Source organism: Pan troglodytes, chromosome 1 (genome assembly GCF_028858775.2).
Source record: "Pan troglodytes isolate AG18354 chromosome 1, NHGRI_mPanTro3-v2.0_pri, whole genome shotgun sequence".
NCBI lineage: Eukaryota > Metazoa > Chordata > Mammalia > Primates > Hominidae > Pan > Pan troglodytes.
This window is the reverse complement of record NC_072398.2, coordinates 214,184,551-214,203,305: the sequence shown is the minus strand read 5'-3', so window position 1 is coordinate 214,203,305 and position 18,755 is coordinate 214,184,551. Positions and strand designations below refer to the sequence as shown.

General features: G+C 47.1%; 1 protein-coding gene across 1 annotated transcript in view; it reads right to left on the bottom strand.

The window, feature by feature from the left end:
* Positions 1-6,394: 6,394 nt before the first annotated feature.
* The window catches only part of SDHB (succinate dehydrogenase complex iron sulfur subunit B), a 35,819-nt gene continuing 23,458 nt past the window's right edge, over positions 6,395-18,755 (bottom strand). Inside the window, exons 4-8 of the mRNA XM_001155516.6 lie at positions 16,202-16,338; positions 15,359-15,475; positions 11,588-11,689; positions 10,237-10,359; positions 6,395-6,601 (exon numbers count right to left, since the gene is read on the bottom strand). Of these exons, the coding sequence (XP_001155516.1) occupies positions 6,524-6,601; positions 10,237-10,359; positions 11,588-11,689; positions 15,359-15,475; positions 16,202-16,338 (557 nt within the window). The 3' untranslated portion in view covers positions 6,395-6,523. The remainder of the gene's footprint in view (positions 6,602-10,236; positions 10,360-11,587; positions 11,690-15,358; positions 15,476-16,201; positions 16,339-18,755) is intronic.

Genomic DNA, 18,755 nt, shown 5'->3' with positions numbered 1-18,755 from the left:
GAACCCAGGAGGCGGAGGTTGCTGTGAGCCGGGATCATGCCATTGCACTCCAGCATGGGCAAAAAGAGCGAAACTCTGTCTCAAAAAAAAAAAAAAAAAGAAAAAAGAAAAAAAAGAAAATGAGTATCAAGCACTTGAGACAGTGCCTGGCGCTGCTTGATGAATGCAAAGAAGGAAGATACACCTGCCCAGAGATTCACAGGGTCAGATGTGCGCCCACAGAGACCCAGGGAGAGTCTGCCATGATGCATTGGAGGCCTTGAAATGCCAGAGAAAGAGAAGCCTCACAGCGTGACCTGCAGACACACCTGCACTGGGGGGATTCATGAAGACCCCTGAAAGGCACCAGAGATGTCTTACCTGCGTGCAGCATTTATCCTGCTACCCCATAGTGACCGGCACAGGCATAGTGTTCCCTGTCTCCAGGACCTCTGGACAGAGGAGCTCCAAAGGGGAGAGTGGATCTGTGAGATCCTAGGGCAAACAAGGGAAGGTTCACGTTAGGGCCAAGGATAGACTTGGGCAGGATCACTGGTCATTTGTCCAGTATGAATTTATGGAGTGCCAGCACCACTCTAGGAGCCAGGAACGTGAGAGTGAACAAAACAGAGATGCCCCTGTCCCTGCGGAGACTGCTGTCTACTGGGAAGTAGCCCTAGTCAAGGAAAGGAAAACTCCAACGATCCCTATTGTGGAAGGGGCTGGAAGGAGACACAGCTGTGATGGTGGTGAGGGTGTGGGTAGGGGATAGACCCCAGGAGGGAAAGCAGCACCTGATTCATAGCAAGATCCCAGTGAACATTTGGTACAGGAACACACGTTGGCAGGACTTGCTGGTGGATAGGATGTGGGGGTGCAGGAATGTGTGGAATTCAAGATGCTCCCCAGGGTTTTGGCCTGAGCAGCTGGGTGCCAGTGGAGCCACTTACTCAGCTGGGGCAGGCTGCCCAAGCCAACCAGTTGGGGGTCATTCCTGTTGACCACCTGGGCCATGGGACTGGCTTCCTTGGGTCAGGTGACAAGAGTTCTTTCATCTTCCGGTGACACTTCCAGGGGAGGCAGGCTGCTTAACTTTTCAGAACTCCCATGTCCTCCCCCAGGGCTTAGCTCAATTTCTGGCAGGAACCCAGCCCCCAGGGCAGCAGGAAGGCTGGGTTTGGAAATGGCTAGCCCAGGTGGCCTTGGCAAGAGGCAGTATGATACAGTGGCAAGGGGCTGGGTTCTGGCATCAGAAAGACATGGATGCGTGAGTTGCTTTCTAGCTGTGTGAGCTTTAAAATGTCACTTTCCTTCTCTAAGGCTCTCCTTTCCCTCACCTACAAAATGGAAGGCATGGAAAGGATGAAATGAGATGGCAGGAACTTGGTAGAAGCCAGCTGCTTGCTTTAGATCCTGGCACTGGATTAGCGGCTTCATAAAAGCAGAGGTACTCCAGTCTGGGTGAAAGACTGAGACTCCCTCTAAAATAAATAAATAAATAAATAAATAAATAAATAAAAGCAGAGGGCTTGGGGACTGCATGGGGGACTGCCTTGCAAGGGTGCCCCCTTCATTCTTTTTATTGCTAAGGCTGCCTGGCCTTAAAGGGGCTCTATTCCCTGAGCCAGCTGGGAAGGAGCCGCACCTGCAGCTCGTCCCTTCTCCTTAATGAGGGAGGAGGCCAGAGGAAGCTTCCTTCCAAACCACAGAGCATGTGGGAGGCCTTGCCATCTGCTTGGGGTTACCTTTGGGGAAGTGGCTCTCGGTGTGTGGTCATCGAGGAGGTCTGTGGCCCAGGCTGTCTTCCCGGATAACCGTGTCTGAAATTTCCAGTCCCACGTGGGTGAGAACTGACTGAACAGCTTCCCTTCTAGGCTGTGGCTCTCTTGGGAGCCCACGGAGAGGGCGTAATAGGCCTGGTCCCAGTGGCAAAAAGCTTGAGAAATCACTAATTTGGGCGAGTTTATTCCAGAGCATTGCTTTACTTTTCGACTTCTCTAGTTTCACTAGATTTTTGCAACAAAAGAGGATTTTTTTTCACCTAGTAACAAACCCTGTTGGTAGGATTATGGCTGTCTAGACACACAGTAAAGTGGGGTTTACGTTTTTGTTTTTGTTTTGTTTGTTTGTTTTGAGACAGGGTCTCTCTCTGCTGCCCAGGTTGGAGCACAGTGGCATGATCTCAGCTCACTGCAGCCTCGACCTCCTGGGCTCAAGTGATCCTCCCACCTCGGCTCAAGTGATCCTCCCACCTCAGCCTTCTGTGTACCTGGGACTACAGGTGAGCACTACCACGCCCAGCTAATTTTTCTGGTTTTTTTTTTTTTGTAGAGATGGGGTTTGCCATGTTACCCAGGCTGGTCTCGAACTCCTGTGCTTCAGAGATCCACCTTGGTCTCCCAAAGTGGGATTACAGGAGTGAGCCACTGTGCCTGGCCGAGTTTCAGCACTTTGTATGGTAGTTATCCTGGTGCCAGGAAGCGAAGGGGCCTGAAGAGAATTTGACCAATGGGAGTCCCTCCCTGACCTGAGCAGTGTGACGGGAGAGATGAGAAATAAGCAATATTCGCCTTGCACGGAAAAACCATCCTCCCAACAGGGAGGCCTCTAGCTCTGGCCAGTCATGTCAGAAACATGCCAGCTGTCAACTCTGAGTGTTGGGAAGGAATTACTCTTGCAGCCTCCCAGCATTCACTCGAGGGCCTTTCACATAGTAGGTACTCAAGACAAATCCGTTCACTTGAGTTTATGGAGCATTTACTCTACTGCAGGCAAGATGCTTTCACATTTACTTTTAGACTTCAACCATAATTCTGAGAGGGGAATGCTGTTAATTCCCATTTTACAGATAGGAAAATAGAGTCACAGATGTTCAACATGTCCAGAGCTAGGTAAGAAGGGATGGCTGGCTTCAGTCCTACGAAATTCTATTTTTATTTTTAATTTCTTTAGAGACAGGTTCTGGCTCTGTGATCCAGGCTGGAGTGCAGAGGCACGATCCTAGTTCACGGCAGCCTCTAACTCCTGGGCTCAAGCAATCCTCCCACCTCCCAAAGCGCTAGGATTATAGGCGTGAGCCACAGGGCCAGGCTGGAAGTATTATCTTGTAAATGAAGGCACATTGGGCACAGAAGTAGCATACAGGACAAAATACTGTTCCCCACACAGGTCTGCAGTTTTACTGGAAAAGCCTTTGTGACTGTTGCAATAGAACATTTGTCTCCAATTCAATGAAAGATTAAGCAGTAAATTAAACTATCAGTTGATAAACATATACCAATTTAACTTGGAGTTCAACTGCGGAGAGTGACCATCAGAGTCAACCCAGCCTCTGATGACGCTGATCTGAAGTGGCGACTCCTAAGCTACACCCTGCCTCTTATCAGTTGTTGCGGACCCATCTTTACAAAGCATTAAGTTGTTCATGAGAAGCAGGGTGTGCTTGCTCACACCTGTAATCCCAGCACTTTGGGAGGTCGAGGCAGGTGGATCGCTTGAGTTAGAGATCAGCATGCCCAACAAACATGGTGAAACCCTGTCTCTACTAAAAATACAAAAATTAGCTGCATAACGCCTGTAATCCCAGCTAGTTGGGAGGCTGAGGCAGGAGAATCGCTTGAACTTGGGAGGCGGAGGTTGCAGTGAGCCAAGATTGCACCACTGCACTCCAGCCTGGTGACAGAGCGAGACTCCAAAAAAAAAAAAAAGTCATTCATGAGAAAAACCCATCTTTCCCTACAGATCTGGAGATTAGAAGCCAAGTCAAATTATCCATGAATTCAAGGAATGTGACCTTTCCCCAGGCTGATAGAAAGCCATTAGGTCTGAGCTGGGGAACAGAAGCTATCCACAGACATGGCCCGCAGTTCAAGTTCCACTGTCTTTCAAGAAGCCAGTGCACTCCACAATCTTAGGCTTCAGCGCCGCAGGGCCATGTACCATGTGTCTCACTGAGATAGTCAAGAATTCCAAGATGCTGTAGTGAGGGGCACACGGCCCTGTTCTTGAAATTTCTGATGTTTGTTCCTTTTTCCTTTGTGACCTTGGCTCCTAGGTGGCAGGCAGGCAACAAATCTTGTTCATCCTTGTCCCCAGCACCTCACCTTCCATAATGCCTGAGATGAATGCTTGTTGAATCCGCCCTTTAAGCCAGAAAATGCTCATTAAGGCTCATTCTCGGTGAGTCACACGTTTTCTCAGCTGCTTGCCTCAGGATGCATGAAACCTTTGTTTTCCGGATGATCCAGAGGTTTCCAGCTATGACTTAAAAAAGCAGCCTTGGATGAAAAGGTGAATAGGGACCACCCGAATGAATGTGCCTTAGTAGGGGAATGGTTAAATAAGGGTACACCCATGCCACAGTGCTCTTAAGCAGGAGTTCCAAAAATTTTTACATACACATACACACAGATAAGGGAGGTCTTGGCTGGGCACGGTGGCTCATGCCTGTAATCCCAGCACTTTGGGAGGCCGAGGCGGGCAGATCACGAGGTCAGGAGATCGAGACCATCCTGGCTAACACGGTGAAACCCTATCTCTACTAAAAATACAAAAAATTAGCCGGGCGTGGTGGCGGGCCCCTGTAGTCCCAGCTGCTCCGGAGGCTGAGGCAGGAGAATGGCGTGAACCCAGGAGGCGGAGCCTGCAGTGAGCCGAGATCGCGCCACCGCACTCCAGCCTGGGCGACAGAGCGAGACTCTGTCTCAAAAAAAAAAAAAAAAAAAAAAACCACAACAAAACAACAACAACAAAAAGGTAGGTCTTTATTAGCACTGAAGTCCCTTCTACATTGTGAGGTAAAAATCCCAGCACTTTGGGAGGCCGAGACGGGCGGATCACGAGTTCAGGAGATCAAGACCATCCTGGCTAACACGGCGAAACCCTGTCTCTACTAAAAATACAAAAAAATTAGCCGGGCATAGTGGTGGGCGCCTGTAGGCCCAGCTACTTGGGAGGCTGAGGCAGGAGAATAGCGTGAATCCGGGAGACGGAGTGCAGTTTTTTTTTTTTGGGGACTCCGTCTCAAAAAAAAAAAAAATAGCTGCTGGCAGACTATAGGGTACCCCTCTATTTTTTCAATCTTTTTTGGTATGTTAAAAAAAAAGAGACAGGGTCTCACTATGTTGGCCAGGTTGATCTTGAAGTCCTGGCCTCAAGCAATCCTCCCACCTTGGCTTCCCAAAGTGCTAGAAGCCACTGTTCCAGGCTTTTTTTTTTTTTTTAAAAAGGGATGGGGTCTCACTATGTTGCCCAAGCTGGAGTGCAGTAACTATTCACAAGCGCAATCATGGCAAACCATAGCCCCGACCTCTTGGGCCCACATGATGCTCCCGCCCCAGCCTCCTGAGTAGCTGGATGAGGGGCACACGCCACAGCTCCTGGCTCTACGGTACCTTACTTTTGAAGGGAGAAAGTTTTATATATGCTGCATAACTGTAATAACGTAGAGTGTTGAAGGAAATGTCTAAGCTATCAACAGGGGATGAGTTTGGAGGAGCTTCCACTTTTACTTTCCCCCTTTCTCCTTTTTTGCATTGCTTTTTTGTTTTGTGGAGACAGGGTCTCACTCTGTTGCTCAGACTGGAGTGCAGCGGTGTGATCTCGGTCACCGCAACCTCCACCTCCCAGGCTCAAGTGATTCTCCTGCCTCAGCCTCCCAAGTAGCTGGGATTACAGGCATGCGCCCCCACTGCCCGGCTAATTTTTGTATTTTTAGTAGAGACGGGGTTTCACCACGCTGGCCAGGCTAGTCTTGAACTCCTCACCTCAAATGATCCTCCCGCCTCAGCCTCCCAAAGTGCTGGGATTACAGGCGTGAGCCACCACGCCCGGCTGTGCAGTGAGCATGCCAGCCAAGGCAGCAGTGCTGTGGAGTTGATGTTTGCAGTGAGAGGCCCCACGAGGTCATTTGTGGAACTAACTGGATTCACAACTGACCAGGGTCATTGCTCTGTGCTGGAGGAATCTCAAACCTGGCCTCACCGACGTATCCAAAGACTTACCAAGATTTGGTTTTCAGTAATTCTGGTACTGAAAACTATAGAAACTGGGATGATACAGAACACTAACACTAACTGAGTGTTCAGAATAAGTGCCAGGCATTCTCATACCAGATGGATGAAGTAGGCACAATTATGGATCCCATCTTACAGATGGGCGAATGGAGCAGCAAAGAGGTGAAGGAACTTGTCCAAGGTTGTCTAGCTGGTAAGTGGCAAAGCTGGGAACAAGCTGCAGGCCCTGCCTGATGTCAGTTCCACGGCTCATCACCTCCTTCCAGCTAGGGTACCCCCACCCCCACTCAGCTCTGAAGCCCCGTCCATCTCTCCAAGGACAAGGACTCCTGGCACCTTCACATTCCCCTGCAGCAAGTAAAGGAACAGGTTCTTTTTTTTGTTAATAAAGTAGAATAACATTTATTTCTTAAAATTTTTATTATACATGCTGTATTCATGGAAAACCAAGATCTTTAAAGGAACTCAAATTAGATATAAATTATGTTCAGCTCTGAGCTGGTTATAAATCATGTTTAGCATGGAAACAGTTAAACTGAAGCTTTCTTCTCCTTATAGGTTGCCATCATTTTCTTGATCTCCGCAATAGCTTTCCCTGGATTCAGACCCTTGAAAAAAGAGAAGAGAATCAATAACAAATGATAACTGAAACTGAAAGGGAAAACCCACAATCTTGGGTGAAACTCCTTTCTCAGCTGGTTCAGTGTCCAAGCAAGGTGAATGCATATCAAGTCCCTCAAAACCATAGGGGTTGGGCTAAGGGCTCTCTTCTGTCTACCTTTTTTAACATTTGAAGATGGTCAGCTCCCTCTGGCAAGAGCTCTGCCACGTTGAATTCCTTCTTGTGTGGCTCACTCTAACAGGTAAACAGGCCCAGGGCAGAGCTGCACTCTCTGACTGCTCAAAGACACTCAGGGTAGTGTCTCTTCTAGGACTACAGGCCAATGTCAAAATCAGCCAGACATCTCTAAATCTTTTACATCATCATTATTAAATAGGCAGCAGCAGAAATCAGCATATACCAGCTCTCAAAAGTATGTGGAAGAAACTACCCTATTAACCCTTTGTAAAACCATGATGATTTCAACTGGCCAATACCATTGGTAGTAGCTACAGTTTGCCCCTACAGCTGTTAGCATCTGCTTTGCAGGAGGCACAATAATTAAACCCACTGAATGCCAGCTTCATTGAAGTAGAAAGTACTTTACCAAGTACTTGCTTTTACCAAGCAAGTACTTGGTAAAATGAGACAAGGACCCATCTGACTTTAGTGAAGTTTCCCCTCATTTTAGAAGGCTAAGTCTACCCCCCTAAAAAAGTGTTGTGGAAAGAAAGAAGAAAAGGAAAGAAAGAAAAGAGATCTTGAGAGAAGAAGAGAAAGAAAAAAAATATATATTTTTGACAGGGTCTTGCTCTGTCATCCAGGCTGAAGTGTGATCATAGTTCACTGTGGCCTGGAACACCTGGCTCAAGTGATCCTCCGGCCTCAGCCTCTCAAGTAACTGAAACTACAGGTGCGTGCCACCACACCTGGCTAATTAAAAAAATTTTTTTTTGTAGAGATGGGATCGCACTATGTTGTCCAGGCTGGTCAAAAAGACACTCTTCATATACCAACATGGGATAATCTCCAAAATATAGTGGGTGAAAAAATACAGATAAATGTGATATAAGAAAGACAGAAGAGGACACATATGCATTTGTGTGCAGCATAAAACACCTCTGAAGTTCACATAAGAATCTGACTTCTAGGGAGGTGGCTGGGTGGAGTGGGAGGGAGAATTTTCACTGTATATCCTTCTGAATCTGGACCTACCTGTGTATTTCCGGTCCCCACAGGGTCAGTAAGGGTGTTTAGACTTAGAAGGTTGGTACATACCCAATCCATGCAGGAAGAAAGAGCACTGGATGGGGAGGCAGACGGCCTAACTCTAGTCCTACCTTCCCACTGACCTGACAGTGATCTTGGGCGAGTCACTCCCCTCCCCACCTGGGGCTCAATTTCCCCATCTGTATAAGGGGATTAAACTTGATGGTTTTCAAGTCCCTTCCAGTTTCATGATCGGCCTATGTCTATGTCTCAGTCCCAACTTCCAGCCCTGTTTCACAGAAGGGAGGGCAAGGCACAGAGAACCTGTTCTTGGCTGTCTCAGTTGTCTGCTGCACCCATCCCCTCCATGCACAGGTTTGTGACCAGGAATGCACCTTAGAGTCACTCGCAGAGCTTCTGAAGAAACACACAGCCAGGCCCCACCACTGAAGATGCTATCTCTGTCTCAAACAAGCCCAGTACTCATGTTTTTTTAAAAAATAACATAAGGTGACATTTATTGAGTGCTTACTATATGCCAGGCACTGTTCCAAGCGCTTTTATAGCATAACTTGCCTCAGAGGTCAGTAGCTATTCACAGGCACAATCATGGTAAACCACAGTCCTGGGGACAGGACCCAGATGGAAGCCCAGGCAATAGGGAGCTGAAGCCTGGGGGCTCCCCCAGCGAGGCCACTGGAAACACAGAGGTTTCCAGGCAAAAAATAAGTGAATTCTACAGCTTGGATTTCATGTTTTCAAATACACAGTGTAATCTTTTTTTACGGCTAACTGGCCACCCTACAGTTTTCCACCTGCCGCCCACTGACTCACTGCAACTTTTAAGTGAAATCACCCACAGTCTTTGCTCGGAGGGCAGCCGTGTTCTGAACCACACAGCCCTAGCCCTTCCCTGCCCACTGGGCAAGGCTGACTGGACCAGGGCTGACACCTGCTATGGTTTGAATGTGTCCCCAAAAGCTCATGTGTTGAAAACCTAATCTCCAATGCAACAGTATTGAGAGGTGGGACCTTTAAGAAGTGATTAGGTTATGAAGGCTCTGCCCTCACAAATGGATTGCCATTATCATAGGAGTAAGTTCCTGATAAAAGGATGAGTTTGGATTAGTCAGGTGTGGTGGTGTGTGCCTGTAGTCCCAGCTACTCAGGAGGTAGGAGGATCACTTAAGGCCAGCAGTTCCAGGCTGCAGTGAGCTATGATTGCGCCACTGCACCCCAGCCTGGGCAACACAGTGAGACCCTGTCTTTTAAAAAAAAACAGATGAGAAGGGCCGGGTGCGGTGGCTCACGCCTGTAATCCCAGCACTTTGGGAGGCCAAGGTGGGTGGATCTCCTGAGGTCGGGAGTTCGAGACCAGCCTGACCAACATAGAGAAACCCTATCTCTACTAAAAATACAAAATTAGCCAGGCATGAGTGGTGCCTGCCTGTAATCCCAGCTACTCGGGAGGCGAAGGCAGGAGAATCACTTGAACCCGGGAGGCGGAGGTTGTGGTGAGCTGAGATCGATCGTGCCATTGCACTCCAGCCTGGGCAACAGGAGCGAAACTCTGTCTCAAAAAAAAAAAGGATGAGCTTGGGCTCCCTTTCTCTTGCCCTTCTGCCTTTTGCCATGGGGTAGTACAGCATGAAGGTTCTTGTTAGATGCCGGCGCCAGCCTCTAGAGCTGTGCGTCAAATAAACTTCTTTATAAAATTACCCAGTCTGAAATTCTGTGATAGTACCACAAAACAGACTGAGACAGAACCTGGCCAAAGGGCAGCCGGTCTGTAGTCAGCTGCGGCCTCTGATGTGCAGGCATGAGAAGGTGAGCTGGGCCAATGCGACACCCTCTCAGGAACCTGTGCTGAGAAGTGCTGGGAGGCGGGCGGGTGGCTGAAGCTGGAAGTGTGCTGGGAGGCAAAATCCAGGCCAGAGTGAGCCAAAAGCAGCAGCAAATGCGAGCAGGAAGAGGAACGAAAGCCAGAGCTTTGAGTCAGAGAAAACCTCCACAGAGCTGAAGGAAAGAACAGGCTGCTAGAGAGCAGAGCAGATTAGCAGCTGACATTGCGAGAAAGATGGAGAAGTAATGAAGTCCTCACAGCTGCCCACGTTCCAACGCCTTTCGCTTTCTGTTTCCTGGGAAGGTTGAACGCAGGTACCTGCTCATGGGTTCCTGTGCATCCTTAACTCCCACAATGTCCCTGTGTAGCCTACAAATAAAGCCTGCTCCTGAGGTGGCCCGAGTCAGTCTACTCCTTGCAACTAAGAGCCAAACTAGCCCCTAGGCTCACACTGAAAGGACAGGCATATGCTGGTCCCTTTCCTTCTCAAATGACTAGGGTTGCTCTCTGCCAATCACCTCTTTGTGAGCACATGCTACTCCTGGCGTGTCAGCTCTGAGGCAGAGCTGAGGGTCACCAGCCCCACGTACCTTAGGACAGGTCCTTGTGCAGTTCATGATGGTGTGGCAGCGGTATAGAGAGAATGGGTCCTGCAGCTTGGCCAGGCGCTCCTCTGTGAAGTCGTCTCTGGAGTCAATCATCCAGCGATAGGCCTGGAAAACCAGGGATGATTAGCTGAGCTGCCAATCAACAGGCCAGAGCGGCACCCTGGCTCAACTCAAAGCTCTGGGAGTGCAGAGGAAAGGGAATTCACTCAGCTTAGATGCCTCATCTCCATACTCTTTAATTCTTGTCCATCTTTCAAGGAAAGGTTCCCAACACTTGTAGCTTCACTTGATTAATGGTCCCTGCAAACCTTTGATCCATACTGCACCTGGTACCTGGGTGCTTAATTATACACACTGGGTATCATCTCCTAATTATTTCACGTTGCTCAATAGCTTCCTACCCAGCTTATAATTTGGTGAAGGCAGGGACTGTATCATATAACTCTCTTATCTGTCTTCATGGCACCTACCCATGCTGGACTTGCTGTCTCTGAGTAAAGGAATGATTTAACAGACCTGTCTACAGATAGTATTTGTCCCACTTAATGATTCTTTGAATTTACACAGCCCTCTCAGCAGCCTGAGATCAGCAGGCTGAAACGAATTAATCACATGACCATAGGCCTGCTCTAGCAGTGTTACTTAGAGGACCTCTACATCCCCAACTCGGAGCAGCTGGTAAAAGTGACAAGTATGAGGGTACTTCATTATTCAGTCTTCACATGGCTGGGAATCAATATTGCTCATGTGGTCACACAAACCTGTAACTTCTCTTTTTGTGGGAAAATGAGAAAGAGAAGTTGGTTTTTGAGTTGCTTAGAGTCTGTGAAAAGCACAAGCTTTCTGGGAACAAAGACAGTGACTTTCTTTGCAGTGAACATCAATACTATTTTCTTTCTAAGCAACCCCTAAATCCAGGCTTTCATTAGCTGGGAAACAGCTTCCAATCTCATAGCTGGGCAGCTGCCCTTCAAAGACACTGCTTTTTCCCCTGCTTGCTCGCTACAAATCTTATGTTACAAATCCTATGAGAGGGAGAAGGGGAGCCTCTGACCACCAGGCAAACGGAAATACATTTTAAACATCTGCAAGGCATGGTTTGCTCCCCCTTGGGGTGACCCTCACTGCACTGAAACAAAGGCAATTTGCAGACAAGGCCCCAGATTTACCGAAAGCAAGTGAATACAACGCAACCAATTACCCTGTTTGGACTGGATGGCAATGAAGGAAACCAGGCCCCTCAGAATGGCTGGCTTACAGCAATCTATTGTCCTCTTGGACTTCTGGATGCTTGAGTTTCAATTTCTCTTAAAGCAATTAAGGAGCACCTCACCTGCATAAGAACTGCAGGCCCCAGATATTTGTCTCCGTTCCACCAGTAGCTGGGGCAGCTGGTGCTACAGCAGGCACAGAGAATGCACTCGTAGAGCCCGTCCTGTATGGGGAGAAAGGAGAGGCAGGAGCTTGTGACAGGAGAGACTCTGCTATGTCTTCAGCTGATTAAATGTGACCTTTGGGGTCAGTGCATGAACAAAGTGCCTGCTTGCATGTGAATTTTCTTAGCAAAATCCAAGGGGTGATTTGCAGATATTTAGCAGATTAATAAAGATCTTGCAAGTGAAATGTAAACATCTGCCCAGGGTTCTTAAATCCACGTATAGTGCACTTTCCCTTTAATAAACAAGAACCTCTCACTTGTCTAAAAAAGAAATAGAAAACAAGAACACAAAAACAACTCCCATAAATTCCAGCTTCCTGGAATGAGGTCAAGAGGGGAGAGATTCAAAAGCCTAGGGGCTGAAGCAGCAGGAGTCTGTAGCTGCTTCTGCCCTGGGCTCAGCAGAAGGGCCCTCAGGTTTTCACTGGGAACATCAACATCATCCCCAGTGACTGCCACTGCCAATCCTGACGGAGGCCCTGCGCCTTACACGCTTTCCTTAACTGATCATCACAGTAATCCTGTGAGGTGACTCCTGCAAGTTCCACTTACAGGTAAGGAACCAAGGCGAGGAGAGTGAGTTAGGCCATGTGCCCAGGGACGTGCCACTATAGGCAGCAGAACCAGGATGTGGCCCCGGCAGCTGGCTCTGGCTTCCTGCACTTTCACACCTGCCACACTGGGTCAGTCTGCCCAACAAGTCCCAAACACAAACTGGACTTTCTGAGTTTGGAAACAACAGAAATAGATTAAAAACAGCAAAACGAAAGGGGCCCACTGACACCTGAAGTGACAGTTGAGAACAGATGAGACAGAACCGATGGTTGTGATTGAACCATGAGTCTTCAACCAAATCTATGTTATGTCCAGACGGCTGGTGAGAGTGTCAACTGGCCCCACTGGTCTACAAGGCATAAGGTCACAGGATTAAGAGCCTTAAGAATAGTCATATTCTTTAACCCACTCCTAGAAAAATCTGTAATAAGAAATTAGAATGTTTTGGGCAGAACTTGAAGGATAAAGATGTTCATCTAGCCTTATTTCTAACAGTAAAAAATTGGAAACAATTTCATTGTCCAGCAACAGTGAAATGGTTTTATGGCGCATGGTGCATACATCTGAAGCAGTAGAAAGCAAAGTGTAAGTTAATGCTTATGAAGAATTTTAAGAACATGAAGAAAATGCTCACAATAACATAAGTGAAAAAAGCAGGATATAAAAGCATATTTACATTTTGATCCCAGCTACATAAAAATATAATGTAATAAACAAAAAACAAAGGAAACTATAAATATTAACAGAGATTATGTTTTGGTGGTGGAATTATAAATTCTTTTTTTTTTTTTTTTGAGACAGGGTCTTGCTGTGTGCCCCTGGCTGGAGTGCAGTGGCACAATCACAGTTCACTGCAGCCTGGAACTCTTGTGCTCAAGCAATCCTCCCATCTCAGCCTTTTGAGTAGCTGGGACTATAGGTGCATACTACCATGCCTGGCTAAGTTTTAAAGTTTTTGTAGAGACAGGGTCGCCCTATGTTCCCCAGGCTGAAAATTATAGCTCATTTAAAAAATGATGGAGCCTCTCTGAACCTATTTTGGTTTGGGGGCTGCCCAATTAAAAATAAATACATACATAAATTTCTCCACATTTTCCAATTATTTATTAAGTTCAGCATACTAATTTAAGGAAGCCAAAAAATGTTAAATGTTTGGTATGTAAATGAGTAAATGAGTAAATTTCTATTACAGGTTGGGCATCCCAAATCTGAAAATCTGAAATCCAAAATGTTCCAAAATCTGAAACTTTTTGAGCACCAATATGCTGCTCAAAGGAAATGTTCACTGGAGCATGGATTTCAGATTTCGGATTTGGGGTGCTCAACTAGTAAGTGTAAGGCAAATATTCCAAAATCTGAAAACATCTGAAACCCCAAACACTGAAACCCAAGCATTTAGGATAAGGAATACTCAACTTGTATCTAGAAAACCAAACATGCTCAGGGGAACTCTTCAATCCCTAATAATACCACATCAGGGAGATGTTCACTAGCTACGCACCAGCCTTGCCTAGGAATGCAAAGGACTCGCTGGGCCAGAGGGCCCGGTTCAGCCTGGACTCTGGGATGCACAAGACTCTGGGAGGTAGAAACTGAGGAGCAGAGCTGCAGTCTGAGAAGAGCAGCTCTGAAGTCTCGTCCTAGGCTAACTCTGACTTGCAGGCCACTGTGCTGACCCTCACTATCTTGATGGTGACAGACTGGGCACACTTACTAGGACTCCCCTTTTTCTTTCTTTTTTTTTTTTTTTTTCTTTGAGACGGAGTCTAGCTCTGTTGCCCAGGCTGAAGTACAGCGGCACAATCTTGGCTCACTGAAACCTCCGCCTCCCGGGTTCAAGAGATTCTCCTGCCTTGGCCTCCTGAGTAGCTGGAATTATAGGTGTGAGCCACCATACTCAGCTAATTTTTGTATTTTCAGTAAAGATGGGGTTTTATCACGTTGGCCACGCTGGTCTCGAACTCCTGACCTCAAGTGATCCGCCCACCTCGGCCTCCCTAAGTGCTGGGATCACAGATGAGCCACTGCACCTGGCCGGACTCCCCTTTCTTAACGTTTTATGGGCAACAGGAGAGGATGCTAAATATTTACCAAGTCTTAAAAGGTAGAATTAATTTATTCATTCATACAACTGATACTTTTCATATATTCATATATATGTATATGTTTTAGAGACAAAACCTGGGCTATGTTGCCCGGGCTGGCCTCAAACTCTCAGACTCTCAAACTCCTGGGCTCAGGTGATCCTCCTACCTCAGCCTCCTGAGTAGCTGGGACTATCAGCATGCGCCACTGCATCTGGCCTTTTTAAAAATTTATATATATTTTTACAGTATTTACATAACTAATATTTATGGATAAAATAACATGCGCCAGGGCCTAGGGATCCAGAAAGGAAGAAGACACAGCCATTGCCCTTGGCCCTGTGCAGGCCTGCAGGTGGGGCTCTGTCTCCATTTGGTCCCCTTCCTACCTCATGTCCACAAGTATGCAGGGAGTATGCAAATCAGAGAAGACTTCTTCGCAGAGGAGTTGAAGTAGTGTAGAAGAAAGACTGAAAACTTGATAATGATGCCTCCGTTTTAAGATTTTATAGCTTGTACACAGGAATGGCAACTCCCAGAGAGTGAGCAGGCCAGGAATAATCCCACCCCACAGATCACCAGAAGTATGGTGTCAGGAAAGAACATCGATGACTCTGTTTTGCCATTAACATTTCACTCCCATTTGTAAAGCAGAATGGTGGTAGTTACAACTGGCCAGCATATGTGTTTCATTTTTGCCCCCAGTGAGGGAACAGTTCTGACTTAGTGTAAAGCCCAGGCAATTTACATACTGGTTTCTTTTGAAAAAGATGGACTAGCCACACAGCAACCACCCGCCCCTGCAGGCGGGGCACAGGGCTCTAGCTCCTTGGTCCACTCTGGGCCATTCACGGGTTCACACTACTCACCCGGCCCTAAGAGGATGAGTGCCCCACCCTCGCGCCAGTTCCTCTCCAGAATACACTAAATGGCTTGCATCAGCTTATGTTCCCTGCCAAGCCACACTCCTGGCAAACATCTTTGCAATAAATTCTTCAGATCGAAACAATAAATAGGGACTAATGACCAGTTTCTCACGCTCTTCTATGGACTGCAGATACTGCTGCTTGCCTTCCTGAGATTCATCCTTCTTCTTCAAATAAGGCTCAATGGATTTGTACTGTGCATAGAAGTTGCTCAAATCCTGTGGTTAAGAGGAAGAAGAAGAAGAAGAAAAGGATCAGATTCCATCATCACCTCAGCTTTATTTACCCCATTTCTTGGACACTGACTACTCGTCCACTCTATGCCAGGCAGAAGCCAGACTCTTTTCCTTTGTCATGAATATATGCAAAGATTACAAAAGGAAAAATGGTCACAATGTTAAGCATGGTTAGGAAACCTCTCCCTCACCTACCTGGGAAACCTGCCAATCCCACAGTCCTTTCTGCCCTTGAAAACACCACGTCAGCAAAGGTGGTCAAATATAGGGAGGTAGAAATTAAAGTAGAACTCATAAACAGCTGTTGCTTTCCCAACTGGCATTTTCCACATGACTTCTTTGTAGTTATGGCCAAATTATTCATTTCTGGAAATGTTCCAATTCTAAAATTCTGTGCCCCATCATTCTCAAACAAACCTCACCAAATGAGCTGCTGGAGGATTTTCTAGGCGTTTATCTTCTGCCATTCAAATTCTTCAATTAAACTCTGGCCACACTGTCTCAGATCTGAGGATTTTCCCAATCTCTCAGTGACACTGTGGTCCTCCTCCTGCCATAATATAGGAAACAGTCCCATCTATTTACTATCTGACTAGAAGAGGAGCCTTAAATACTCAAACAAATCCTGCCCTGAAAAACTAATAGCGTAACACACATAGCACTGCCCCACATGCAAACAAAAACAAAACCAGAGATGCAGAAACTCACGGGAACAAGATCCTTTATCACATACATGTGTGGAAGAGGGTAGATTTTTGAGACCTTATTGAGGTTGGTGTCAATCCTTCGGGTGCAAGCTAGAGTGTTGCCTCCATTGATGTTCATTGCACAAGAGCCACAGATGCCTGAAAGAGACACATTTAACACATCCTCACCCATATCCGGAATCAGTCCTGCCCCAAATACTTTCTTCTGGATCCTCCTTGCTGTGCCATCAGGGGCAGCACTGACATGGAACATGCCTCTGACAGAGGTGCCTGTTGGCTTTTCTCCCTTCCCTCCTTCTTCCTGCCTCGAATGTGGTTCTAATGGCTTGAGTTCCAAAAACTACTCCGTGACCATGTGACAACCTTGAGGTTAGAAGCCACATGCCAAGGATGGCACTGGAGGAGGCCAGGGGCCTGGGCGCTGCTGGCACCATGGAGTTTCCACAGCAGTTCTAGCTCCATGTGTCACGTGTTTTGAAGAAAAATCAGCCTGTGTTTTTTTTTTTTTTTTTTTAAAGAAAGGGTCTCACTCTGTCACCCAGGCTGGAGTGCAGTGGTGCAATCACAGCTCACTGCAGTCCTCAACGCCTGAGCTCAAGTGATCCTCCCACCTCAGCCTCCTAAGTAGCTGGGACTACAGAAGTAGCCCACCACACCCAGCTAATTTTCTGGTATTTTTTGTAGAGACGAGACTTGTAGAGACAGGGTTTTGTTATGTTGCCCAGGCTGGGCTTGAACTGCTGGGCTCAAGTAATCTGCCTGCCTTGGCCTCCGGAAGCACTGGGATTACAGGTGTGGGCCACCACACACCCGTCAAGCCTATTTTTTTTTTTTTTCTTTGAGAAGGAGTTTTGCTCTTGTTGCCCAGGCTGGAGTGCAATGCCACGATCTTGGCTCACCACAACCTCCGCCTCCCCAGTTCAAGTGATTCTCCTGCCTCAGCCTCCCGAGTAGGGGTGGGTGTAGTGGCTCACGCCTGGAAACCTAGATTTTTTAAAGCCACTGTTATTTGAACACAAATCTAACAGACACAATACCCAAAAGTAAAGTAAATCAACATTGTCTTGGTCATCTTAAGGTTGAGGTGACCTGGATACAGATTATTAAGAGATAGCTCTTCTTCTTTTTTTTTCTTGGCTGAGTCTTGCTGTGTCACCCAGGCTGAAGTGCAGTGGTGGAGTCATAGCTCACTGTAGCTCACTTTAGCCTCAAACTTCTGGGCTCAAGCGATCCTCCCACCACAGCCTCCTGAGTAGCTGGGACTACAGGCACATGCCGCCATGTGCGGTGAATTCAAAAAAATTCTTTGTAGGTTGGGTGAAGTGGCTCACACCTGGAATCCCAGCACTTTGGGAGGCTGAGGTGGGCAGATCACTTGAGGTCAGGAGTTCGAGACCAGTTTGGCCAACATGGTAAAACCCTGTCTCTACTAAAAATATAAGTTGTGGCGGGTGCCTGTAATCCCAGCTACTCAGGAGGGTGAGGCGGGAGAATCATTTGAACTGAGGAGGAGAAGGTTGCAGTGAGCAGAGATCGTGCCACTGCACTCCAGCCTGGGTGACAGAGCAAGATTCCATCTCAAAAAAAAAGAAAAAAATAATTGTTTTTTGTAGAGCAGGGGTCTCACTATATTGCCCAGGCTGGTCTCTAACTCACAGCCTCAAGTAATCCTTCTGCCTTTGCCTCCCACTGTGTTGGGATTACAGGCCTAAGCCACCACACTTGACAGAGGAAAGGCTTCTTCTATTGTCTTCATAAAATACGCAGCATAGTACCCTGGGGCTATAAAACCCACAAAAGCTGACTCAGCATGGACTTTCCAAAGAGGAGAAGAATGAACTAATATGAAACTGAGGCAAAGCAAAGCAAACTAAACAAAAAACGTGCTGACCCAGGACCCTGACATGAGAATTTTCCTAGCCTGGACCTACTTCCTGTATATGGAAATTTCCTGGGTGTTTTGGAATTTAAAAATGATTATGTACTCTAAACCTCTAGTGTCAGTCCTCTGAAGCTGTTTTTTGAAGATCATTAGGTCGGAGAAACCTGATTGCTTGAGAAAGTTGCACTGGTTATCATCTTTTTTTTTTTTTAGATGGTGTCTTGCTCTGTCGCCCAGGCTGGAGTGCAGTGGCACAATCTCGGCTTACTGCAACCTCTGCCTCCCGGGTTCAAGTGATTCTCCTGCCTCAGCCTCCTGAGTAGCTGGGATTATAGGTGCCCGCCACCACACCTGGCTAATTTTTGTATTTTTAGTAGAGACGGGGTTTTACCATGTTGGTCAGGCTGGTCTCGAACTCTGACCTTGTGATCTGCCCGCCTTGGCCTCCGAATGCCTGGCCTCACCTTTTTTTTTTTTTTTTTAATGGAAAGGGAGTCTATGTTTCCCAGGCTGGTCTCAAATTCCTAGCCTCAAGCTAGCCTACCACCTAGACCTCCCAAAGTACTGGGATCACAGGCGTGAGCCACTGAGCCCAGTCGGTTATCACTTTCATAAGACTAGAAAAGACAGTAAGACTCTCCTTCTCCTGTAAATCTTAGAAAGAGTGTAAGGG